Raw genomic sequence first — 24,067 nt, forward strand, 5'->3', positions numbered from 1 at the left:
GGGGCTGGGATCAGTCCCGGGGGTCCTGGGGTGGGATCAGTCACGGGTGGGTGAGCAACCCCCAGGTGTGCAGTGGGGGTCCCGGATGGGGGGGGATCGGTCACTGGTGGGTGTCACCGTGCAAGGGGCAGTTCCGCCGCTGAGCCCCGGGGCGGGGGGTGGTCGCGGCGGGCGGGGCGGGGCGGGGCGGCGGGGTTATGTAAGGCGGCGATTACCGGGGACCGGGCCCGGGGCGCGGCCGGGCGGCGCCGCGATGGGAGCGACGAGCAGCGGCCCCGGCCCGACCCCGGCTCCGGTGCGGCCCCCCCAGGTGCGTGCGGCGGCATCAGCCCCGGGGATCCCCCCGGGCATCTCCCGCCCCGGGGTCCCCTCGCTGACGCTGTCCCCGGTTCCGCAGGGCCGCGCCGTGGGGTCGTGGGTGCGGGCGCTGTTGAGCCGAGCAGGGTCGGTGCCGGTCTCGGTACCGGTGCCGGTACCAGGGCTCGCCTTGGCCCCGCGGGGCCCCGCCGAGGAGCCGCCGCTGCCCGGGTGGCCGCTGCCGCAGCTCGTCTCGTTGTTCCTGCCGGAGTTCCCCGTCCGCCCCTCCGCCCGCCAGCAGCAGCTCAAGGTGCCGTCCCGGAGCCCCCACCCTCCGAACGGGGTCCCGCTGCATCCGAACGGGATCCCCGATCGTCCTCCCCCGGGCGCGTCCTGCCCGTGCATCCCGCCCCGGCAGTCCCGGGCGCCCTAACGGGTCCCCTCGCACCCTGTACCGGTGTCCCTGCTCGTCCCTACCGGGCTTCCTGCACGTCTCTACCGGGGTCCCCCAGCGCCCTGAGCATCCTCCCGTGCCGTCCGTGCATCCCGTACCGCCATCCCGGCATCGCCGACTGCCTTACCGAGCTTCCCTCGCACGCTCTGCCGGGTCCCTGCGCATCCTACCGGCGTCCCCGGCCGTTCCGCCAGCTCCCCTTCCATCCCCGCCGCCGCCGGGTGCCCGTGTCGGGTCTCGGTGTGTTCTACCGGGGTTCCTCCGCACCCCACCGGAGCGTGGCATCCCACCGAGGTCCCGCGTGTACCCGCAGGGATCCTGTCCTCTGTCAAAATCCACCGCTGCCACCTTGGGGTCCCCGTGTCCCTGTGCCCCATACTGGGTCCCCATGGAATCCTGCTGCGGTCTCTGTAGGGTCCTCCAAGTCCCCATGTGTCCCCAGCGTCGGCTCTGGGTGCTCTGTGCCCCTCACCTTACCCCACGCAGGACCCCAGCCTGAGCCCCCCAAATCCATCTCCATGGTGTGCTCAGCCCGTTCCTCTCCTCAGATCCTGGGATTCGTGGCCAAAGGCTCCTTCGGGACCATCCTCAAAGTGCTGGACTGTGGGAGGGAGAAGGTCTGCGCCGTGAAGGTGGGTGCTGCCCCTGGGGCCCCTGGGTGCCCCCACCTGCCCTTGTCCCCCCCCTTGACAGTGCCTCGCCCCCCAGGTTGTGCCCAAAGTGGAGGTGCTGCGCCGTGACACCCTCAAACAGTGCAAAGAAGAAGTCAGCATCCAGGTGAGGGGGGGGCCCAGGAGGGACCCCAGCCCGTGAAGGGGTTCAGGGTGGCCATGGGGACCCCAGGAGGCCGTGGGAGTTGCGGGTGGAAGATGGCAGGAGCGGGGTCCCCTGCCCCGGGGGCCGCTCACTCTCTGCGCTTTTGTGTCCCCAGAGACAGGTCAGGCACCCGTTCGTGCACGGGCTGGGGGACAGCTGGCAGGGCCAGCGCCACCTCTTCATCAGTGAGTGACCATCTGCCCGCGGGCCCCCCCTGCCCGCGCACGTGTCCCTGCCGCCCGCACACGTGTCCCCGCGCTGCGCGCTCCCCCCGGATTGTCCCCGCACTGCGCGCTCCCCCCGCCACGGCCCCGGGGCCAGCCGGGCGCTCCGGCTGCCGGCTCCGACCCCGCACCCACCGCCGGCCTGCGGGAGGGGACACGGATGGGGACAAGCCACGGCGGGGCAGGGACCAGTGTAGGGGTGAACAGAGCACCCCAGTGCTGGTGCCTGCCCGGTCCTGATGGCTGTGTCACCTCAGTGCCTGCGGTTTGTGTGCTCCCAGTGCCTGTGTGACCCCCAAGGACCGCTTGGTCACTTTGGTACCTCATGTGGTCCCAGGTGCTTGTGTGTTCCCAGTGCCCACAGGGCTCTGGTGTTGATGTCACTTGTACGTTCCCATGCCACCTTACTCATCCCTATGTCACCTCAGTATGTCACCCGGTGCCCATATTGCCCTGCTGCTTGTGCCACCTTGCTGCCGGTGTGCTCCAGGTGCTTGTGCCACCTTGCTGCCTTTATAGCCCCAGCACTTCCACCACCTCTGTGCACGGCTGCAGTGACCCCCCTGCAGCCTTGTGCCTGTGCCAGCCCAGTGTCTGACCCCTCTACACCCTGTGCCACCCCAGTGTCTGACCCCTCTGCACCCCTGTGCCTGTGCCACCCCAGTGTCCCTCATGCCAGTAAGGCCTGTCACCTGTCCCCGCAGTGTGCACCTACTGCAGCACCGGGGACCTGCACGCGCTGTGGCGCACAGCTGGCTGCCTGGCCGAGGCCACCGTCCGCCTGTTTGCCGCCGAGCTGGTGCTGGTGCTGGGTGAGTGACCCCCCCACGCTGGGGACAGCCACCAGTGTCCCCAGCAGCAGAGACCTGCAGGCATCCCCGGGGTGGCAGTGGGAGCTGTGCTGGGGGGGACACACGGCACTGATGGCTCTGTCTTGTCCCCAGTGTACCTCCACGACCTGGGCATCATGCACAGAGATGTCAAGGTGGGTGGTAGTGGGGCTGGGGGCTGGAGGATGGGGTGGGGGGGTCTCTAAACTCCCAGCATGGAGAGGCCACCTCAGTGCCTGTCTCATTTCAGATGGAGAACATCCTCCTGGATGAGAGAGGTAAGAACCTGGTGGCACTGCCTTGGGGACACCCTGTCAGTGGGGACACCCTGTCAGTGGGGACACCCTGTCAATGGGGACACCCTCCCTACGGGTTCCCACGTGCTGTCTGGCCCCACAGGGCACCTCAAGCTCACTGATTTCGGCCTCTCCCGGTACCTGCAGTGGGGTGAGCGAGCCCACACAATCTGTGGCACCCTGCAGTACATGGGTAAGGGGGTCTGTTCTGGGGGGCTGTGCTGGGGGGCACAGACCCCCAGGTGCTCACCCACTCTCCCCACAGCCCCAGAGGTGCTGAGCGGGGGGCCCTACAGCCATGCAGCTGACTGGTGGTCCTTGGGAGTCCTGCTCTTTGCCCTGGCCAGTGGGAAGGTAAGGACGACAGGGTGGGGGGACAGGGACACCTCAGGGAGACCCTGAATTCACTCTGTGCTCCCCCAGTTCCCTGTGGCTCCAGCAGGGGACCATGTGGCCATGCTGGAACGTGTCAAACAGAGCAGCTACGAGAGCCCACCTGAGTTCAGTCCTGAGCTGGCCCGGCTGCTCGCCGAGGTAACCCTCCTGTCCGGATTTTGGGGTCCCCACCGGGCTCTGGGCTGGATGGGGAGATTTCCATTCTCACTGTCCTCTCTCTGCCCGCAGCTGCTGTGCCACAACCCCCTGTACCGCCTGCGCTACCTCCACCACTTTCAGGGCCACCCCTTCTTCCGCGGAGTGGCCTTCGACGCTGACCTGCTGCAGAAGGACCCGGTGGTGGTGGCAGTGGCCCCGCGACCCCCCGAGCAGCCCCCACCCGACCCCGCCACTTTCGCCGACTTTGATTACGACCTCACCGCCCCCCCGGACCGGCCCTGGCCTGGCTGAGCCACCACGGCTGGGACCCTCGGCATCGCTCAGGGACATCCCCCACCCCGGCAGCGGGTCGGACCCTGCTGGGCCGGGTCCCCCAAGGGGTCACCCGGGTACCCCCCGATCTCATCCCCGGGTACCTCAGCTCTGTACCTCTCCCCGCGGGAGCAATAAACCCGAGAGCCGCGGGCACTGCTGCGGTGCTGCCCTGACTCGTGGTGGGCAAAGCGGGACCACCGGGGCGGAGGCGCGGGGCTGGACCCCCTCCCAGGGGGCGGGGCTGGGGCAGGTCTGGGGGGCAGTGTGGGGTGGTTTTCCCGGGGCAGGCGATGCGGGAGGAGCTGAGTCCGCCTGTCCATCCGTCTGTCCCTACCGGCGCTGGGCGGTGCGGCAGGGGCGTGGCCAATGAGTGAAGCCACGCCCGTAAACCTGCCCATCACCGGCTGTGGCCCCGCCCCAACGGTCGCTCCGCGGGGTGACGCGCGCGCGGCCCAGCCAATCAGAGCCGCGCGTGGTTTTCAAACGGGCGGCGCGCGGGCCGGGACCGGGAACCAGGGCCGAGACCGGGAACCAGGACCGCGACCAGCCCCAAAACCTCAACCCAGCGGGCGGGGACCGGGAACCAGGGCCGAGACCAGCCCCATCCCGGCAGGGCCGAGGTTGAGAGCTACCGCAGCCGTAGTCGAGACCAGGAGCGGGGCCGGGACCATTGCCGGGCCATGCGGCGCGCCAAGACCCCCGCCGTGAGTGCGGGCCGCAGTGGGGTTGGGTTTGGATGTTCCGGTGGCTCGGGGAGGGTCCCCGAGGGGCGGCGGGTCCGGTGCGGTGCAGCGCTGCCGGTATCTGTGTGTGTGTGGTGGGGGGGAGCTGCCGGTGCTGCCGCCGGTGACCCCCCCCGGTTCCCCGCCAGGCGCAGAAGCGGCCCCGGCGCGCCCCGCTGCAGGAGCTGCAGCTGCAGTCGGGCGCCGACCGGACCAGCCTGACCCCCCTGCTCCGCCGGCTGCGGCTCAAGGTCGGTGTGCGGGATAACGAACGGGACGGGCCGGGTAACGGGGAGGACTGCGGTGTACCGGAACCGCGAGTGTTGGGCGGGCAGATGGTGCTGGCGCAATGGGAGGACAGGTGTATTTCCTGCATGGGGGAAATGGGAAGACTGGGGCAAATGGCTGCGAGTGCAGGGGGAAAGGGCAGGACTGCCCTGACCCCCTTTTCCCCCCAAAATGTCCTACAGGACTGTGCCACCCCGGTGTCCTGTGCCCGGGGCCCCCGCAGCAGCATCACCACGGTGCCTTGCACCCCAGGACCCCCGCGAAGTGCCACCATGGGCCCCCCCAGCAGCACCACCCCAGTGCCTTGCACCCTGGAGCCCCCCAGCAGCACCACTTTGGAGTCCCCCAGGACCTCCACCTGTGACTTCGGGACTCCCATCCTTAAGCCTGGTGCCTCTGAGGCCCCCAGCAATGCCACCCTTATTCCTGGTGCTTTGGAGAACTCCAGCAGCACCAGCCCAGAGGCCCCTGGCTGTCCTGTCCCAGTGTCCAGCACACCAGACCTCCCTGACAACGCCGTGTCAGCCCCTCTGTGCAGTCCAGTCCTGGGACCCAGCACCCCAGAGCCCCACAGCAGCACTGTGCCAGCCTCTGTGTGCAGCTCTATCCCAGTGCCTGGCACCCCAGATCGCTCCAGCAGCACTGTGCCAGCCTCTGTGAGCAGCTCCATCCCTGTTCCCAGCACCCCAGAGCCCCCCAGCAGCACCATTCCAGTCTCTGTATGCAGTTCCATCCCTGTTCCCAGTACCCCAGAGCCCCCCAGCAGCACCATTCCAGCCTCTGTATGCAGTTCCATCCCTGTTCCCAGCACCCCAGAGCCTTCCAGCAGCACCATTCCAGCCTGTGTGAGCAGTTCCGTCCCTGTTCCCAGCAGCACCGTGCCAGTCTCCCTGTGCAGCTCCATCCCAGTGTCCAGCATCTCAGAGCCCCCTAGCAGCACCATTCCAGTCTGCCATTGCAGCTCCATCCCGGTGCCTGGCACTCCAGAGCCCTCCAGCAGCACTGTACCAGTCTCCCTGTGCAGTTCCATCCCAGTGCCCAGCACCCCAGAGTGCTCCAGCAGCACAATTCCAGTTCCCCTGTGCAGCTCCATCCTAGGATCCAGCACCCCAGAGTGCCCTGGCAACACTGTGCCAGTCTCCCCGTGCAGCTCCATCCCAGTGGCCAGCATCTTGGAGTCCCCTGGCAGCACCATGTGCAGCCTTGTCCTGGGGCCCTGCACTCTGGAATCCCCTGGCAGCACCACCCCAGGGCTCCCCAACGTTATTAGCTCAGTGTCTTGCAACCCGAACTCTCCAGGCAGCTCTGCTCTACCCCCATGCAGCTCTGGGTCCCCCGGCAATGCCAGCACAGCCTCCTGCACCCCAGGGCCCCCTGGCACCAGCTCCACTCCGCAGAAGACTCCCTTCCGCAGGTGGCGAGCAGCACCTCCAGACTTTTCCTGCAGCTCTGTGGCCTCTGAGGCCCCAACTGCAAATGGGAGTGCTGATCATCTGCATTGCCAAGGCACCCCTGAGGGAGCTGAGTTCCCCACCCCTGTCCCCCCAGAAGAGAGCCCACCTGGCCTCTCTCCCATCGAGGCAAGTGGGTTGGAGCCTGCTGGGTCAGAAGCCACTGTCACCCCTGTCACCTCGCCTGAATCAACCCTGGGTGCTGTGTCCTGGATGTTACCACTGGTGTGGCTGGAGAAGACCCTCAACACCTCGTTCCTGGTGGAATCCCTGCGGCACAGCCTGCCCCTCCGCAAGCTACAGCAGGATGCCAGCAGCAGTGTCACCCCTGTGCCCACCTCAGTCGCCAGCACCAGCACAACCCCCGTGCCAACTGTGATCACTGGCACCAGCACGACCCCTGTGCCCACCATGGTCACTGGCACCAGCATAACTCCTGTGTCCACTGTGGTTGCTGGCATTGGCACAACCCCCGTGCCAACTGTGATCACTGGCACCAGCACGACCCCTGTGCCCACTGTGGTTGCTGGTATTGGCACGACCCCCGTGCCCACTGCAGTCGCTGGCACCAGCCTAACCCCTGTGTCCACTGTGGTTGCTGGCACCAGCACGACACCAGTGCCCACTGTGGTCACTGGCACCAGCATGACCCCTGTGCCCACTGTGGTCACTGGCACCAGCATGACCCCTGTGCCCACTGTGGTCGCTGGCACCAGCACAACGCCAGTGCCCACCACAGCCATTGGAACCAGCATGACCCCAGTGCCCTCTGTGGCTACGGGCACCAGCATGACCCCGGTGCTCTCCATGGCCACTGGCACCTTCATGACCCCTCGGGACGTGTGGGAGAGGAGCATGAACACATCCAGGGGAAGCCTCCCCTGTGCCAAGGACAGTGCTGCGGAAACAGACTCCCTGCTCTGGCAGTAAGTATGAGGACATGCCCCCTCTGGCTGTGGCACCTGTGGGTGCTGTCCTTGCCCTAAGCCCCTCTCTTTGTCCCCAGCTGTCCCCGGGAGCAGCTGAAGACCCTGCCACGGGCAGAGCTTGAGGGGAGGCTGGAGAGCACCCTCATCATCATCGAGGCCCTCTCGCTGCAGCTGCGTGACTGGCAGGAGAGCCAGCGGCCACGGCCTGGCGTGGGGCCGGCCAGACAGAGGGACGCGTTCACACAGACGGACACCACCCACCCCGAAGGGGTAAGAGTCCTCTCTGAGGTGATGCCACCCTGTCCCCTGCAGCCTTGGTGCTGTGACAGTATCCTTGAGCCACTGGCAAGCAGTGACCCTGCCTGGGTTGGTGGAGTGGAAGTAAAGCGCAGCTGCTGCATCACGCGCCCGGTGCTGCATTATCACGCCCGGATCAACCTGCTGAGTCTGCTGGACTTGAACCCTCGTGGGGGAAACATCCCTGGTGCACGTGGCAGGAGGAGGGGAGGTGTCATGGCTGGCCAGCTCTTGCTGGCCCCAGGGTGGAGCGGGGCTGGTGTGAAGTGGCCTCTGCTCTGGTGGAAGCCCTTGGGAGGAGGAAATCTACTGGCAGCCCTGCCTCGAGCTGTAGAGGAAAGCAGAGGCTGTGCAGTGGCAGTGGGGAGTGGAGTGGGATCTGCAGCTGGAGCTGGGTGTCTGGTGGCTGTCACTGGCCATGAGTGTGCCAGATCTCAGCCATGCAGGGCACATGTATCCCCCCTGGTGCTGCCTGTGCCAGCTGCCATAAGGCCAGTGTCCTTGTCCCTTCCCCAGAGCACCTGGAGCAGCCAGAGCCTCCTGTTCCAGGGCCTCGCGGATGCTGCTTTTCGGAGCTTGCAGGATGAGCAGGGAGCCCTGGTGAAGGAGGTGAGCTTCCACACATCCCTCTGCTTCCCCTTTCCCCTGGGTTCTGGGAGACCTGTTGGCACTCACAGCAGCTGTATCTGGTGCCTCATGGTGCTGTCACCTCCCACAGCGGGAGCAGGAGAGGACCATGGTGTCCCAGTGCCAGGCTATGCTCGAGAGTGCTCCTAGCAAGGTGCAGAGCTGCCTGGAAGAGCAGGATGCCATCAGGCAGCGAGTGGATGAAGCCCTACGAGCCAAGGATCAGGTGAGGGAGCAGCTTTTGTGGGATGGAGGCAGTCTAAGCTGTCCTCATGCCTTTGGTGAGGCATCCTGCATCTCTACCCATTTCTGGGGATGAGAATCTCCCTGGCATCCCAGAGGAAGAAAAGCCCAATGTGGAAGGCAAGAAGTGCTGTGTGATGGAGCCCTCTGGATGTATTTTTGGCATGGGCTGTGCCTCCCTGGCAGCAGGAGTCCTAGGCTGGTGCAGGGATGGCTCCTGGGAGTTTGCCCTTGTGTGACAGCATGGCTGGAGCAGCATCCTCTCCTCTGCAGGGATATCTCTTCCTGGAGGCTTTCTGTGCCCACGCCAGCGCCCAGATCAGTGCCCGTGACCAGAGTCTGGCCTCCCAGCAAGAGCTGAGCATGCTGCTGGCCCAAGCCATCAACCTGCAGGTACTGAGTGTGGTGCCATCCCCAGCTACCCCACACTGGATCAGGCCTGGAAGTGCATTGCCACATCCTGAGCTTGGGTGATGCTCTGCGATGGGCTTGGGGGCACCAGAGGTTTTCTGGTGCTGCTGCTGGGAAGCTGCTGCAGATTTGGCCTCAGGGCTGGTGCTTGCCTTCCTTCATGGCCATTAAATGTGGCTTTTCTACCACGGCAGTGCTGACTCATTCCTCCTACCCTACAGGCATCCCTGTCTGCCGAGGCGCAGTCTTTCCGAGAATTCTTAGATATCACCTTTGAAAATCTGGAGAAGGAAAGGAGAGCCCTGGATGAGGAGGTGAGGGGTGTCCAGTGGGGGCTCAGCCCCTCGCTGCCCTGCCAGTGCTCTGTGCCCTGGGTGCCATGACCTGTCCCTGGTCACACAGCAGGACAGTGCCACAGCAGTGCCACACTGAGCTCTGCCTGGTGCTGTCTCCCTTCCCAGCGGGAGCAGATGAGGGCCCTGGTGTCCCAGTCCCATGCCCTGTTGGAGCGTGTGCCTGGCAAGCTGCAGAGCTGCCTGGAGGAGCTGGCTGCCACACGGGAACAAGCAGAGGAAGCTCTTCAAGCCAAGGAGGAGGTACAGGGGGGCCTCCTCTCAGTGCTGTGAGGTGTCTGAGGCACGGGGTGATTTGGGGCACCCCTTGGGATGACAACACCCCATGGGGAGGGGAGCACCCCAAGAGCACCCCAGAGTGAGCACTGTGTCCCCACAGGCATCCTGCCAGCTGGAGAAGACCTTGGTGACCCTGCAGGACACAGAGGCTCAGCTGGAGGAGCTGACAGTGGCCAACTCACGCCTGGGCAAAGGTAGGGGTGGGAGACGTTGGAGCTGGAGCTGCCCCATCCCCACTGCCCCTGTCCCTCCTGGCTGACAGCTCTGTCCCTTGCAGACCTGAGCTCTGTGATGATAAATCTGGCCAGCATGGAGCAGGAGCGGGATGCGCTGCAGCAGGAGAACGAGAAGCAGTGGGAGGAGATGGCCCAGTGGGTTTGAGCCCTGATGTCTTGAGCCCCATCCCACCTCTGGCCCCCAAAACACAGCACCCGCTGATCCCATCCCATCCTATCCCCTCAGGCTGGCTCAGGAGAGGAACTCCCTGAAGCAGGAGTGCCAGGAGCTGTGCCAGGAGCTGGGGGAGGCCACCGAGTGCCGGGAGGTAGGAGCTGCCTGACCTTGCCCGCGCCATCACGCGCTGCCGGCCCCCATCACGGCCTCTTCTCTCCAGGAAGGCTGGCAGATGGCCAGGAGCAGGATTAGCCCTCCTACGGAGGGGGATGAGCTCGTCAGGGCGGTTGACATGCTGCACGTAGCGCAGCTTTTCATCCTGCCCGGCAGGGATTCCCAGGGAGGGGGCTGGGCAGCTCTTGGAGATAATTTTCTTGGAGATAAATTTCCCCTGCAGTCATGGAGCTGTCCCTCAGTCTTTCCTATGTTCCCAGTAAACTGGTTTGTAGGGTTTAGGCTGCTGGGATAAAGCTGCCCCTGATTAGAAACAGCACCCTGAGGCATGGGAGGGTCTGTGCTGGGGGTCTCAATGAGCCCCCTCTGGTCTCTGCTTGGCTGCTCACGGCTGTGTCCCCCCCACCCTCTTACAGTTCCTGGATCAGGAGAACCAAATGTGCCGCACGCAGCTGCTGGAGGTGGAGGCCAGGCTGAACTCCACGCTGGCCACGCTGCAGGAGCGCGTCCTGCAGCACAAGGAGCTGATGGAGTCCCACCAACGCCTGCGGTACTGCCCCACTCACCAGCTCCACTCAAACCCCTCTATTTCTGGGAAAGCAAGCCCTTCCTGGGGTGTCAGAGGGGACATTTTGACCATGGTCACTGCTGCTCCAGTTAAGTGTGGTGGTCCAGATGGGTGGGAGAGGCTGTGGGGAAGGTCAGCAGATCCCATCTTGAGGGAAACTGCCTAAATCTGGGATTTGCACCATTGCTGGTTCATGGTGAGAGGCAGGCATGTCCCCATCCCACATCGAGGAAGGGAAATGCTGCTCCTGCTGAGGCTGGTGCCATCCCACAGGGAAGAGCAGGCTGCCCTCAGCAAGGAGCTGGACAGCACCAAGGCCGAGCTCCTCAGCTTGCAGACAAAGAGGAACAAAGTTTCTTGGTGCTCCACGGACATTATGGAGAGCAAGATGAGGTTGCAGGAGCTCGCTGACTGCCTCAAGGCTGCTCTGGAAGAGCAGGTAGGAGCCCTGTGCTGGGGACAAGCATGACAGGATGGCCCAGGGGAGGTCACACATTCGTGGCTCTCCATGGCATGGCATGACCATGTGCTTGGTGGGACAGTCACAAGCTGCACTCTGGTGCTGTACTCTCCTTTCCCTCTGAAGGATGATGATGATGATGCTCCATCGAGAAGCAAAGCCTGGACCCCAGGTCCCCGGACCCCAGGCTGGCAGACCCCACGCCGTGCCTGGACCCCGGCCTTCCGCACCCCAGCCTTCCACACCCCGGCGTGCCACACCCCACACCGCACCAGCAGCTCCTTCGTGGGCAGCGTCCTGAAAGCTGTGGCAGGGAAAGGTGAGCTGGCACCCCCTCTCTGGGTTTTGGGGAGTCCCAGGATGGGGATTGCTCCCTCCCGTGCTGGGGGATGCATAGGGCTGGGCACAGCCGCTGTTCTCTCCTTTCACAGATGCCAATGAAACCAGCAGAAGTGGGGGTACAGTTGCCAAGGACAAAGTTGCATCTGTGTCAAAGGCAATAGGTATTGGGGCTGTCACCCTGTCTGGGACCCTGCTCTGAAGCTGCAGGGCTGCTGTGCAGAGGGATGAGCAGGCACGCCTTCCTTTGTGTGCCCTGGGGCTGATGTTCCCTCTGTGTTGCTCATGAGGCTCTTTCCTGCCTGCAGATCCTGAGGACACTCTGCTGGAGAGCGTGAAGGAGCTGAGAGCTGTCGTCTCCAACCTTGCCATGCTGAGCTCCCGCATCCAGGAACTGGAGCAGAGCGAGTTCAGGGCACTGCAGACAGAGATGTGAGTTTAGCATGGGCTTGTGTCAAGGGTTGAGCAGAGGCATCGCTGTCCTGGGTATGGCCTTTCCTGCAGGCAGCATGCCTGGGTCTGCCTCTTGCCCTAGCCCTGGACTAGACCTCTGTCATGGCTTGATGGGCTTTTTCCAGCTGGCTGGGCTGGACCAGGTGTCTTCTCTCACCATGGGCCCAGGGGCATGCCCAGGAGGGGTTTGGTACCTGGTGCTGTGCTTGGCTGCAGTCCCCACCCTCTCACCACCATTGTCCTCTCCCAGCTCTGACCTGCATCTCCGCCTGGAGACAGTGACAGCTGAGAGCCAGGAGAAGGTGGATGCCCAGGCTGCCACCATTGCCAAGCTGAACAAGACACTGAGGACCAAGCTTGAGGTAAGCCAGAAGTGGGCCAGCGCTCACCCCAGGGCAGAGCCGAACTGGGACGGGCGCTGATCTAGGACATGGAGAAATCTGGTGATGCCCCATGGGTGCTCCTGGCTTGTCTGACCTCCTCAAACATGAGAAAACCCACTCTGGGTGCTGGGGGTGGCCAGGGCTGGACACTGCCTCACCCCGCTTCTTCCTCTCTGTCAGAATGAGAAGGAGCTGCAAGATGTGGTGAAACAGCAGGAAGAGAAGATGTTGCAACTCATCGACAAGAGTGGGGAAGTCATGGTGTGTGATGGGGGCATGGGTGGGCAGTACCCTGGGGGGATGCTGGGCACAGGACCCCTCCCAGCATCTCTTTTTCTCCTGTAGAGGCTGAAGGCAGAAGTCTCCGAGCTGAAGCGCTTGCTCCAGCGTGCAGAGACAGAGGCCAAGGTGCTGTGGGAGGAGATGAGGGGCAAGGAGCACCAGGTGGACACTGCCTATGTCCAGGAGCGGGTCATGCTGCGGCGGGAGGTGAGGCTGGGGAGCTGCAGGGCTGAGGGCTCCTCATGTCACCCCACCATGGACAAGGAGACCTCTGCAGACCTTGCTCCTCCTACCCTGTCCGCCACTTCAGAGCTTTCCCCCACAGGGATCTTCAGCAGGGCTTGCTCCTTTTGCAGGTGGATAAACTGCGGCTGCTGCTCGTGGAAAAAGAGGATGAGAACATACGGCTCACTGACAAGTACCTGGAGCAGGTATGGGGAGCCTCAAGGGGCTGTCCTGGCTCCATTCATAGAATCAGAATGGTTTGGGTTGGGAGGGACCATAAAGGTCACCTAGTTCCAACCCTCCTGACCTGGGCAGGGATCCCCTCTCCCTTTTGGGCTGGTCTCTGCCCAAGTTTGGTGCAGAGTCCTGACGGGCATCTCCCACCACCACAGGTCCGAGGGCTGGAGATGAAGTTCCATCATACCCAGAAAGTGCTGAGAACCCACGAGGAGAGGCAGGAGAAGATAAAAGAGGTGAGATTTACAGTTTATTTCTCACCCTTGCTGTGACTGCAACAACACCAACCCAAACACTATTGCTGCTGCTGTCCCCAGGTCCTGTCGGCTCTCCCTGAGGTGGCTCTGGGTTGCCAGGAGCTCCAGAGCCTGCTGCGCTACCTGGGCCTGAAGCCAGCCAGCAAGGAAGCTGCTGAGCCGCTATAGCCTGTAGCCTGAAACCTTTCCTGTTGTTAATGTTGTAATTATTTATTGAATAAAGTTGTGTTGGCTTTTACCGTGCCTGCTGTGTGCATTCAGGAAGCTCCTGGTGCTGTGGGTGGGGACAACTTGTCCAGCCTGTGCCGGTTGCTCCTGTTCTGTCACGGGGCTGTGGGCACAGCTCCCTGCCACCCCAGGGCCTCTCCTTCTTGGCGGGGGACACGTCCCTCCCTCTCTGCCAGTGTTCGCTCTCAATAAGGGACCGCGTTCCCCAGGCTCCCACCCTGCGGCCCCGGCAGCAGCCAGAGTGCCCGGGCTGAGCCAGCTTCCCTCCCCTGCTCCCTGCTCCTCCTCCTGCCCTAGATTCCCTCCCTGCCCTGCTCTGCAGGGGCTTGTCTGGACCCTGCACCCCATCCTGGGGCTGCGGGCACGAGCCTGTTGCATGGGACTTGTTCCAGAGGTTGGATTCCTCTCGTTATCACAAGGATGGTTCCAGAGGTTGGATCCTGCACCCTCATCACGGGGCTGTGGGCACACGCCTGTTGCACGAGGATGTTTCCCCCTCCCAGCCTGGCTCCAGCACGCAGCATCCCATGGCTCAGCTAGTGCTGGGAGCTCTGCCAGCTCCTGCTCCCAACCCCCCTTGGTCGCTGCTGCTGCATGGAAGGGGGGGCTCCCTCAGGGGCTCCCCAGCTCCCAGCACAGCTCCAACCTCACCTCCCTTCTTCCCTGCGGGGGCAGATCCTGCGGGATCCCCCTCCCGGTGTTCCTGACCCCAAGGATGCTCCCCACCGCCACGGGGACCACGCAGCACCCTCCCTCCCCTGCGATGGCCCAAAATAGCAGCACTCCAACAAGTGCTCTGGTTTTTAATGGCCTCTTTCTCCTGCCCAAGGGGGATGGAAATCACCTTCCTCTGCCCTCTGCCACAGCCCTGCTGCTCCGTGTGGGGCGGGTGCCGTGACACGTGGGGCGCTGGCACCGATTTATCTACCGGGAAATGTTTGGGGCTGTGCCTGCATGTCCTGGGTGCGTGGGTGGCTCGTGGGGAAGCAGTGACCTCTGCTCCCTTGCCCTGCCTTCCTCCCTGCCCTGTGACCCCGCGGGGTCGGGTACAGCCTCCCAAGGTGCTGTAACGGGGGGCAATGGGGGGCCCTGGGTGTGGGATGCAGGGAGATGTGCTCCCTTCCCTGGATTAGGGCCATGCAGGGTGGCTGAGCCTCCTTTTACGGCGGGATTCAGCACAGCGGGGCCCTGGCAGCCGTCCCCGTGGGCCGAGTGGGGACACCGGTATTGTCCCTGTGCCGGCTGCGGGTGGTTTTTTTAGGGGGGTTGGTCTCCTGTGAGTGTCCCCACCCTGTCCTGGAGGGTCTGAGGCTCAGTGCTGCTGGTTCCTGGGCACAGAGGTGGCCCAGATGGGGTATCCTGCACAGTAACAGTGACCCCAGCCAGGGGGTGGCACAAGGGGGTCCCTGGCCCAGGGGTGATGAAGGGAAAGTCTGTTTTTAGATAATAGTGGAAATAGGGGGCAGAGCCTGGGGGTGGCATGGAGGGGTCCCTGTCCTTAGTTGGCAGTAGCAATAGGGGGGCACTGCAGGGTCCCCATCAGCAGCAGGGGGGTAGCAGAGGTCCCTGCCCATAACCAAACAGGGGTGGTGGGACAGAGGGGTCTCTGGCAGCTGGAGATGGCACAGTGGAGTGCCTGCGTGGCACGAGGGGGCCTTCCCATGACAAGGGGTGACTCAGCTGTGTCCTGTGCGGTGGCAGAGGGGGCGCAGACGGGTCCCCATTACCAGGCAAGGCGTTGCAAAGGGGTGATACAGTGGGGTCCCCAGCCTGGGATTGTCACCAGGAGCGTGGGGGTTGTCGCCGGCGGGGGGGCACGACCCCGGTGAGGGGGGGGCCGTAGCCGGCGGGGGGAGCGGGCGGTGGCGGGGGCGGGCCGGGGCGGGGCATGGGGCCGGTCCTGCCCGGTGCCGCCCCGCCGGTCACGTAGCTCTGCGGCACCGCAGCCACATTTACCGCGGGGCCAGAGCGCGCAGCCCGCAGTCCGTACTCGTCGCCGCCGCTCGACACGGTACGGGGGAGCCGCGGGTCGGGGAGAGCCGAGGGGCTGGGAGGAGCTGCTGCGGGAACAGCCGGGGGATCCCGCCGGCGGGAGGCGGCAGCCCCGCCGAGCCTCCCGGGTGTTTCCGTGCGGCATCCCGGGGGTCGGTCCGCGCTGGGGGGCTCCAGGGTAGAGAGATCCCCGGGCATGGGGGTATTGAGGGTTTGGGGAGACCCAGGATACTCGTCCTGCGCTGGCGGAGCTCGAGTTCCTACGATGCCGGCCGGGAGATCGGGCGCCCCGGCTCCTGGGGGCATCACCGGCCCCGCGACGGCGCCAACCCCGGGGAATCGCCATCCTTGGAGTACCCCAAACTTTGGGTACCTCCATCCCCGGGCTGTGCCGCCCTGGGGCGGCTCCGTCCCCCATTCCCGGGCTATTTCCGTCCCCCCGGTATCCCTATCCCCGTGTTATCGCCATCGCCCGCGTAACCTCCCCGCGGGTTATTCCCGACGATGGAGTGAGTATCTCCGTCTCCGGAGTACCCCAAAGTCCGGGTAACTCCAGATTCAGGTAGAGCCTCCCTGGGGTTTCTCTTTTCCCTTTTCCTGGAGTATTTCCGCCCCCCCGGCACCCCCATCCCCGGGCTGTTTCCGTTCCTCGCGGGGTATTCCCATCCCCAGGGTACCTCCATCCCGGTCCCCTCGTGTCCTGCGTGGGTCCCCGCGGAGCTGCGCTCCCTCAAGATGGCTGGGCTGGGGGCGGGCTGGCAGGCAGCAAAATGGCTGGGAGCTGCCCGGCATCCTCCACGATCCCTGCCACGAGGCTTACACAACGTGCCCTGGCCGGTGGGGTCGGGCCGGCAGCCCCGTGCGGGTCCCGGCTCCCCGGGGAAGGGGCTGTGCGTGGTTTCGGGGTGTCGCCGCGCTGGTGCGTGACTCAGTCCCCGTCTGCTCGCAGCCACCGCCACCATGACGCACCAACACCCCGCGCTGACGGCCGAGCAGAAGAAGGAGCTGTCGGACATCGCGCAGCGTATCGTGGCCCCGGGGAAGGGCATCCTGGCAGCCGATGAGTCCGTAGGTCAGTTTGGGGGGGGGAAATCTGTCCCTCCACCCCTTTTCCTCTTGCCGGATGGAGGCTGACGAGGGTGCTGGGTGCCTGCAGGGAGCATGGCCAAGCGCCTCAACCAGATTGGGGTGGAAAACACGGAGGAGAACCGCCGGCTGTACCGCCAGATTCTCTTCAGCGCCGACAGCCGGGTGAAGAAATGCATCGGGGGCGTCATCTTCTTCCATGAGACCATGTACCAGAAGGCTGATGATGGCACTCCCTTCGTCCAGATGATCAAGGACAAGGGCATCGTTGTGGGCATCAAGGTGTGGGGGGTGTCCTGGTGGGTTTGTGGGGTGCTGAGGGTGTTTGTGGGGTGCTGGTGAGGCTCAGCACCACCTTCCTCTCATTCCACAGGTGGACAAGGGTGTTGTGCCTCTGGCTGGGACCGATGGCGAGACCACCACGCAGGGTAAGTGTTGCAGGGGCTGTGGAGCCAGGGGGTTTGGGGCTGGAGGGTTTGTGGCTGTGGGGCTGACGTGCTGCCCCCCAGGTCTGGATGGGCTGTGGGAGCGCTGTGCCCAGTACAAGAAGGACGGGGCAGACTTTGCCAAGTGGCGCTGCGTGCTGAAGATCAGCGAGCACACTCCCTCTGCTCTTGCCATCATGGAGAACGCCAACGTCCTGGCCCGCTATGCCAGCATCTGCCAGCAGGTACGTGCCTGCTGCCATCCCCCCACAGGGTGGGCAGTGATGGGCAGGATGGTATTGACTTGTGTGGGCAGGTATTGCCCCACGGGGGTGGGCACACATCTGTGAGGCTCAGCAATGCGCCTGTGCAGTGCTGATGATCCCTGGGGATCATCCCCAGCGGCTGCACATAACCCCTGTTGGGTAACACCTCACGTGTGTGGAACGGGCATCACCCAGAGGGTCAAGTGTCAATCCATGGGGCCAGGTGTTGCTACGTGCACCTCACAAACCTGGACATTACCCCATAGGGCCCAGAACTGACCCTCCCAGCTTGGCTATCCCCCCATGGGGCTGGGCATCACCGCCAAGGGGGGGGCCTTGAGCCTCGAGGCTGAGCATTGCTCTGCAGGTCTGAGCATTGTCCCACGTAGCCATGGGGCTGAAGGGTGCCCAGGGACATCACTGTGATGGCATCTGCTGTTGTGCTGTTTGCAGAACGGCATCGTGCCCATTGTGGAGCCAGAGATCCTGCCTGATGGTGACCACGATCTCAAGCGGTGCCAGTACGTGACGGAGAAGGTGAGTGGTGGGGTGGCAGCAGGGCGGGCACTGTGCTGTGCCGTGCCATGCCAGGGAGACTGCACGCTGCCTGTCCTCCCCAGGTGCTGGCAGCTGTCTACAAGGCACTGAGCGACCACCACATCTACCTGGAGGGGACCCTGCTGAAGCCCAACATGGTGACCCCTGGGCATTCCTGCCCCACCAAGTACAGCCCCGAGGAGATCGCCATGGCCACTGTCACCGCCCTGCGCCGCACCGTGCCCCCAGCTGTGCCAGGTACCAGCCCTGGCATGTGGCAGGGACCAGGAGAGTGATCCCCTGTGTCCCCTCCCGTGCCTTAACCCTGCGCTCCACAGGTGTCACCTTCCTGTCTGGGGGTCAGAGTGAGGAGGAGGCTTCCATCAACCTCAATGCCATCAACACGTGCCCGCTGGTGCGGCCATGGGCCCTCACCTTCTCCTACGGGCGGGCGCTGCAGGCGTCGGCGCTCAGCGCCTGGCGTGGGCAGAAGGACAATGCTGAAGCTGCCACCGAGGAGTTTGTCAAGCGTGCAGAGGTGATGGGGGTGGCCCTCTTGGGAGGGCAGTGCCAAGGGCTGGGGAGGTGGGGACACTGTGTGCCCATGGGAGGAGGGGTGGCTGAGGATTATGTCACACAGGCTGAGAGGAAACACCAAGGGCTGTGCCCTGTAGGATGCCAAGAACCCCACGGAACGGACACAGTTCTGTCTCTGTGGGGGGACACTGAGAGCTGTGTTCCCAGAGGGGAATGAGGGGTGCCATGGGCCACATCCTGGGCTTTGCTCCCCAGGTGTCCCCATGAGCTAGGGGACCCTGAAGGCTGTGTCCCCAGTGACTTGGGGACCTTGAGTGACACCCCAAGCGTGACCACTGACCTTTCCTTCCTCTGCAGGTGAACGGGCTGGCAGCGCTGGGCAAGTACGAGGGCAGCGGGGACAACTCGGGGGCCGCCGGGCAGTCCCTCTACGTGGCCAACCATGCGTACTGAGCCCCGGCCGGGCACCCCACCGGCCCCGGCCCCCGCCCCGGCCCCTCCCCGCCACCGCTCACACCCCGCTTCCACCCCAGCCACCCAGGGGAGCCGCCACGCGGGAAGGGGAAGGGGAGAGCGCCCCGCGGGATGTCCGCAGATGGAATGGGGGGTCCGGCTCAGCCGGGCTCTGGGGGGAGCCACCCGGGTGCCCCTTTGGCCGGGGGCTCCGGCCGGGCCGTGAGTGGAGGAGGGCAGGCCGCGTGGGGGGCAGGAGGGGAGGCCTGGGGGTGCCCCTGCCCTGCCGTAGCTTTGCAGTCCTGGTCGCTGCCGCCCTTGGGGCGCCTGTGTTGTGTTCGCCGTGTGCACCCCGTGTACCAAATAGCCTAACAACGAATAAATGGTAGAGACAGCGCTGTGCCGCCTCCTTCCTCGCCGCCGGGGCACCCGGGAGCTCTTGTCCCTCCCGCTCCGGGCATCACCGGCAGTGTTGTTCTCACTTACGCAATGAGCTGTGCTGGGTCTCAGCCCGTTCACACACGTCGTGAGGCTCCGTGAGCTTGGCGCGGGGTGGGTGGGCTCCGCCTAAAGGCGATGGGGCGGGTGAGGAGCTCCTGTCCCCTCTCTCCGTGTCCCCCGCCCGGTCCCGGTACTCGGCGCTGCTCCGGTGCCCACGGGAGGCGACGCCACATGTCCCTCCGCAGCACTCGTAGAGAGCAAAGCTCACGGCCGATACGTGCTCTGATTGGTTCCGCTCCCCGCCCGTCTGTGCCGCCGCGCGGCGCACGCCGCGCCCATTGGGTGCTTTAGGTATTCTGGGCTCTGATTGGCTGGGTTGGCACAGGCCAGGCCCCCGGCTGGGCCAGGAAGTGAAGATGGTGGCGGCGGCGGCGGCGGCGATGGCGGCGGATGAGGCAGGTACTGGCGGCCGTGGATGCTCGATGCTTGTTCGCTGTCTCCCGGCTCCCCGACCCCGCTCCCCGAGGAGCCGGGCCGGTGCTGAGCGCTGTCCCTGCAGAGCGGGCGCGGGGCCGGCGCGCCGCCTTGTCCTTCGCGACCATCGCCGTGGTGCTGGGACTGCCGCTGTGGTGGAAAACGACCGAAACCTACCGGGCTGCCCTGCCCTACGCGGACATCGATGGGCTCAGCCAGCAGCCGGTGAGCGCCGGGCGGGCCTGGGGGCGGCGGCTCTGGGGACTCGGGAGCCCGGGCTGACGCTGGCCCTGTGCAGGTTCAGCTGGTGGTGCCCATGGCCGTGGTCTTCGCCCCGGGATCGGTGCCCGGGGACCTGCCGAGGCCGCTGCCCTTCAGGGACGTGCAGGAGATGGAGATTTCCGTGAACCGTGAGAGACTCCTTTGTCTGTCCCTGTTCCGTCTGCTCCTCACGGGTGGCCTCGTCCTTTCGTGGGGGTCCCAGCCTGCCCGTGGCTTCACTCCCCGGCAGCCCGGAGCTTCCGGGACCCCGAGCTCCATTCACCAGCATCACCCTGCCCTGAGCTGGCAGTGCAGGGAGCAGGGGTGGGACAATGAGGTCCCAGGATGCTGCAGGGAAGGAACCAGCCCCCATCCTGGGGATGGGGCTGATGGAGCCCTTGGAGGGTGGGATGTGTCTGGCTGGTGTGGGGCTGTCTCACTAGCAGTGTAGTGCTACATCCCATAATGGCTTGTCCCACTGGCACGCAAAGGACCTCGTGCTGTGTGTCCCCCTGGGGTTGTCCTTTGTCCCTGTGAGCACCAGGCTCCTGTGAGGGGCCTGGGATCAGCAGGTTCACTCAGGTTTTCTGCCCCGCAGTGAGAACCAGCGTCACGTCCCGCTATGAGATGCGCTATCGCAGCACCACAGCTCAGGAGGAGGCAGCACTGGCTGCAGCGACTGCACGAGGTACTGGAGCAGGGAATTGCTGGGGAGCTCCTTTTCCTGAGGCTGGCACAGCAGAGAAAACACTTTGCTTTGTGTCAGAGCGAGACAGGGATTGGAGTGAAATTCCCAACCCTGCCAGTGCTTCCATCTTCCCCAGAGGCTGACGCTGCTCTGTACCCGCTGCAGGACACCACCTTGGGCTCTCTGACCATGTACGTGGTCCCTGAAACCTCCTCTCTCCTGCCTCAGGTAGGGAGCAGCACCCTGTGTGTGACCGTGTTCACAGGGGTCTCAGGTTGAGGGAAGAGACGAGGATCTGACTCCATGTTTCAGAAGGCTTGATTTATTATTTTATGATATATATTACATTAAAACTATACTAAAAGAATAGAAGAAAGGATTTCTTCAGAAGGCTAGGTAAGAATAGAAAAAGAACGAATCATAACAAAGACTTGTGGCTTGGACTCTCTGTCCGAGCTAGCTGACTGTGATTGGCCACTAAGTAGAAACAACCAAAATGGACCAATCACAGATGCACCTGTTGCATTCCACAGCAGCAGATAACCATTGGTTACATTCTGTTCCCGAGGCCTTTTGGCTTCTCAGGAGGAAAAATCCTAAGGAAAGAATTTTTCATAAAAGATGTCTGTGACACCTTGTGGTGCCAGCCTTTGCATACTTCACCCCTGGGAGGTGGCACATGTCACAGGTGGCTGTCACAGGTGGCACCGTGCTGCTCTCAGGGCTCTGCTCCCATCCCCAGGGCATCAATGTCTACGTGGGGAAGCACCGCAGCGCCCTGGTGAGGGCTGGGGGTGGCCTGGCTGCTCTGCAGGCCCGGCTGAGGGAGGTGACACAGCTGATGTCCTTCACGGCCACCTCCATCGCCGCCGCCCTCTCGGACCGCGTGCCCGACGGGCAGCTGGGCCCCGACGCACGGCGCAACCTGAAATCCAGCCTGGGTATGGATCCATCCCTGCTCCCTGGGCTGGGAAACCCTCTGCTCCTGGGGAAGATGTTCCTAGGCTTCAGGAAACCCTCTGCTCCTGGGGAAGGTGTTCCCAGGCTTCAGGAAACCCTCTGCTCCTGGGGAAGATGTTCCTAGGCTTCAGGAAACCCTCTGCTCCTGGGGAAGGTGTTCCCAGGCCTCAGGAAACCCTCTGCTCCTGGGGAAGATGCCATTCCTGCTCTACTTGTGGCATCCCTGGATGGCCTCTGGGCTAACAGACCCCTTTGCCTGTAGCACTTCTGGGCCAGGGCTGTGCTGTGATTGCTCTGTTGGTGTCACCCCACACTGGGGTGGCCCAGGGAGGAGGGGACAGGCCCTGCTGCTCTTGGGAGCTCTGTCACAGCCTCGGTGGCTCACAGGCTGCGGGTCCTTGCAGGATATGAGATCACCTTCAGCCTGCTGAATCCTGACCCCAAGTCCCACACTGTGGACTGGGACATTGAGGGGGCTGTGAGCCGCTTTGTGAAGCCCGTCCTGGACAAACTGAGCTTGGTGGCCAACTTTTCTGTGGATTCACAGGTGAGGGCTGGAGGAGATGGTGGGGAAAGCCCAGCCCTGACCTCCCTGGGGTGCACTTCTCTGCCAGCACCATGTCCCTTGTGTGCCTGCAGATCCTGTACTACGCTGTCCTAGGCGTGACACCACGCTATGACAAGGAGTCCTCCAGCTTCCTCCTGAGTGCTCACAGCCTCCCACACGTCATCAACCCCGTGGAGGCCCGGCTGGGTGAGCACTGTGCTCGTGGGAGCACACTGGGATCTGTCTCATGGCTCCCTTTCCCCCCAGCTCATGTGAGAGCTGCTTGAGTAGCTGTGAAGGAGGAGCTGGGCTGTGGGCTGCTCTTGCTGTCCCTGCCAGCCACAAGAGTTCTGTGACTCTGTCCCACTGCAGGCTCCAGTGCTGCCTCACTCTACCCCGTGCTGAACTTCCTGCTCTATGTGCCAGAGCGCTCCCACTCCCCTCTGTACATCCAGGACAAGGATGGAGCCCCAGTGAGCACCAACGCCTTCCACAGCCCTCGCTGGGGTGGCATCATGGTATGGGAACCACAGGGGTGCTGGCAGTGCTGGGACAAGCTGGTGGCTCCCCGTTCCCAGCTGTTGGCCCTGAGGCCCTGGCTATGTCTCATTAACATGCATTCCCACAGGTTTACAATGTGGAAGCCCCTGCTTCCCCCCAAACCTCCCTCCCTCTGCATGTGGATGTGGACATGGCACGAGTGATGGAGGTTTTCCTGGCCCAGCTCCGGTGAGGATGTGCTCTTCCCTCCCCAGGCCTCTGTGGAGATCAGTGGGTCAGAACAGGCTGTACCCAAACAGCTTGTTCACTCCTCCCTCTGTGGGCTCTGAGGGTGGCTCTTTGTGGCCTTCAAGGTGCTGGCTACTGGCCATTACTGCTCTATGGCCAGGGATGCTGGCACATCTCCCATTTCCTCAGATAGGAAGCTTGGCTTATCATGCCACACATCCAGGAGACAGTTAGGCAGGATTGGGACTAAACACAGCAGGGAAGAAGAGCAGGGAGCTCAGCATGGGAACGAAGCCCTTCTGATGTGGGCTTCTACTCCCTTCTACTCCCAGGTTACTCTTTGGGCTGTCTCGGGAAGAGGTGCCCCCCGAGTTCCTGCTGGAAAGCCCAGGGAATGAGGGGCTGGCTGACTGGGAGCTGGATCACCTGCTGTGGGCCCACACCGTGGAGAACATCGCCACCGTGTCCACCACGCTGACCTCGCTGGCCCAGCTCCTGGACAAGATTGGCAACATTGTCATCAAGGATGATGTTGCCTCTGAGGTAGGGCTGGGGAGCAGAGGGGGCTGAGTGTCCCCGTTGCCCTCCCTGGCCAGGGACTGACCCTCGGTGTTGTTCCCACACAGGTGTACCGGGCAGTGGCCTCTGTGCAGAGCGCTGTGACCGAGCTGTCCCTGGGCCACCTGCTCGCAGCTTTCCAGGCCAGCAAGGAGGCTGTCACCTGCTCAGAGAGGGCCTTCTTTGACCCATCTCTCCTCCATCTCCTCTACTTCCCTGACGACCAGAAATTTGCCATCTACATCCCGCTCTTCCTGCCCATGGCTGTCCCAATTCTCCTGTCCCTGGCCAAGATTGTCCGGGAGACCAGGCTGCGTAAGAAGGAGCCCACCAAGATGGACTGAGCGATGGTGCCCTGCCTTGGGGCTGTCCCCACCCCGTGGGGTGGTGTTGTCACACACTCATGGCCCAGAAAGGCACCCCAGGGTCCAGGCCTGGCTGCTTGGCTTGGGTGTGCCAGGGCCAGGATGCAGGAGTGGCAAGAGAGGCTGTTTTGGGAAGTGGGAAGGGGTCTCAATTTGGGTGCTGAGCCCTCCTGCACCCACAAAGGCTGAGAGGGGAGGGAGGGTGCTGCCTTTGTGCACCCCCAGCCTGGTGCTGTATTCAGAAGAAGCTGCTGTGTAAATAAAGAACCCCCTGTTCTTTGGGGGACGCTGATGTGGGGCTGTGTGAACCTCCTTTAGCCTTCTGGGGGGTACCTATTGCCCTGCCTTCCCCTGGCCCCATT

General features: G+C 63.8%; 4 protein-coding genes across 5 annotated transcripts; all 4 read left to right on the forward strand.

Annotated features, from left to right (window-relative positions):
* The first annotated feature begins 170 nt into the window (after positions 1 to 170).
* RSKR (ribosomal protein S6 kinase related) lies at positions 171 to 3,945 on the forward strand. Of its 2 annotated transcripts, XM_054647160.2 has the most exons (12): positions 171 to 310; positions 398 to 607; positions 1,300 to 1,383; positions 1,460 to 1,528; positions 1,683 to 1,752; positions 2,496 to 2,603; positions 2,736 to 2,776; positions 2,872 to 2,899; positions 3,021 to 3,110; positions 3,183 to 3,271; positions 3,341 to 3,451; positions 3,542 to 3,945. In XM_054647160.2, the coding sequence occupies exons 1-12, from the start codon at positions 254 to 256 to the stop codon at positions 3,761 to 3,763; spliced, it is 1,179 nt and encodes a 392-aa protein (XP_054503135.2). In that variant the 5' UTR covers positions 171 to 253; the 3' UTR covers positions 3,764 to 3,945. The 2 variants fall into 2 exon arrangements, with proteins under 2 accessions (XP_054503135.2, XP_077044729.1); XM_077188614.1 differs by having other exon boundaries at positions 174 to 607.
* A 136-nt stretch (positions 3,946 to 4,081) lies between these two features.
* Positions 4,082 to 13,390, forward strand: SPAG5 (sperm associated antigen 5). Its single transcript, XM_077188805.1, has 23 exons — positions 4,082 to 4,491; positions 4,659 to 4,760; positions 4,980 to 7,174; positions 7,255 to 7,447; positions 7,991 to 8,083; positions 8,193 to 8,327; positions 8,618 to 8,737; positions 8,977 to 9,069; positions 9,217 to 9,351; positions 9,488 to 9,581; positions 9,665 to 9,758; positions 9,850 to 9,931; positions 10,371 to 10,504; positions 10,796 to 10,961; positions 11,109 to 11,301; positions 11,414 to 11,485; positions 11,630 to 11,753; positions 12,025 to 12,136; positions 12,338 to 12,418; positions 12,503 to 12,646; positions 12,796 to 12,870; positions 13,057 to 13,137; positions 13,219 to 13,390. Exons 1-23 carry the CDS (start codon positions 4,468 to 4,470, stop codon positions 13,324 to 13,326), a joined length of 4,650 nt encoding a protein of 1,549 aa, XP_077044920.1. The 5' UTR covers positions 4,082 to 4,467; the 3' UTR covers positions 13,327 to 13,390.
* Positions 13,391 to 15,239: 1,849 nt separating this feature from the next.
* On the forward strand, positions 15,240 to 19,077 carry ALDOC (aldolase, fructose-bisphosphate C). Its single transcript, XM_054646829.2, has 9 exons — positions 15,240 to 15,397; positions 16,328 to 16,450; positions 16,535 to 16,746; positions 16,838 to 16,892; positions 16,974 to 17,134; positions 17,609 to 17,692; positions 17,776 to 17,950; positions 18,031 to 18,230; positions 18,587 to 19,077. The coding sequence occupies exons 2-9, from the start codon at positions 16,339 to 16,341 to the stop codon at positions 18,680 to 18,682; spliced, it is 1,095 nt and encodes a 364-aa protein (XP_054502804.1). The 5' UTR covers positions 15,240 to 15,397; positions 16,328 to 16,338; the 3' UTR covers positions 18,683 to 19,077.
* Positions 19,078 to 19,428: 351 nt separating this feature from the next.
* On the forward strand, positions 19,429 to 23,997 carry PIGS (phosphatidylinositol glycan anchor biosynthesis class S). The gene is made up of 12 exons (XM_054646883.2): positions 19,429 to 19,582; positions 19,683 to 19,822; positions 19,896 to 20,007; positions 20,457 to 20,546; positions 20,683 to 20,774; positions 21,289 to 21,487; positions 21,911 to 22,053; positions 22,146 to 22,260; positions 22,426 to 22,571; positions 22,682 to 22,782; positions 23,115 to 23,325; positions 23,409 to 23,997. The coding sequence occupies exons 1-12, from the start codon at positions 19,540 to 19,542 to the stop codon at positions 23,682 to 23,684; spliced, it is 1,668 nt and encodes a 555-aa protein (XP_054502858.2). The 5' UTR covers positions 19,429 to 19,539; the 3' UTR covers positions 23,685 to 23,997.
* The last annotated feature ends 70 nt before the right edge of the window (positions 23,998 to 24,067 follow it).

Source organism: Agelaius phoeniceus, chromosome 20 (assembly GCF_051311805.1).
Source record: "Agelaius phoeniceus isolate bAgePho1 chromosome 20, bAgePho1.hap1, whole genome shotgun sequence".
Classification (NCBI taxonomy): domain Eukaryota; kingdom Metazoa; phylum Chordata; class Aves; order Passeriformes; family Icteridae; genus Agelaius; species Agelaius phoeniceus.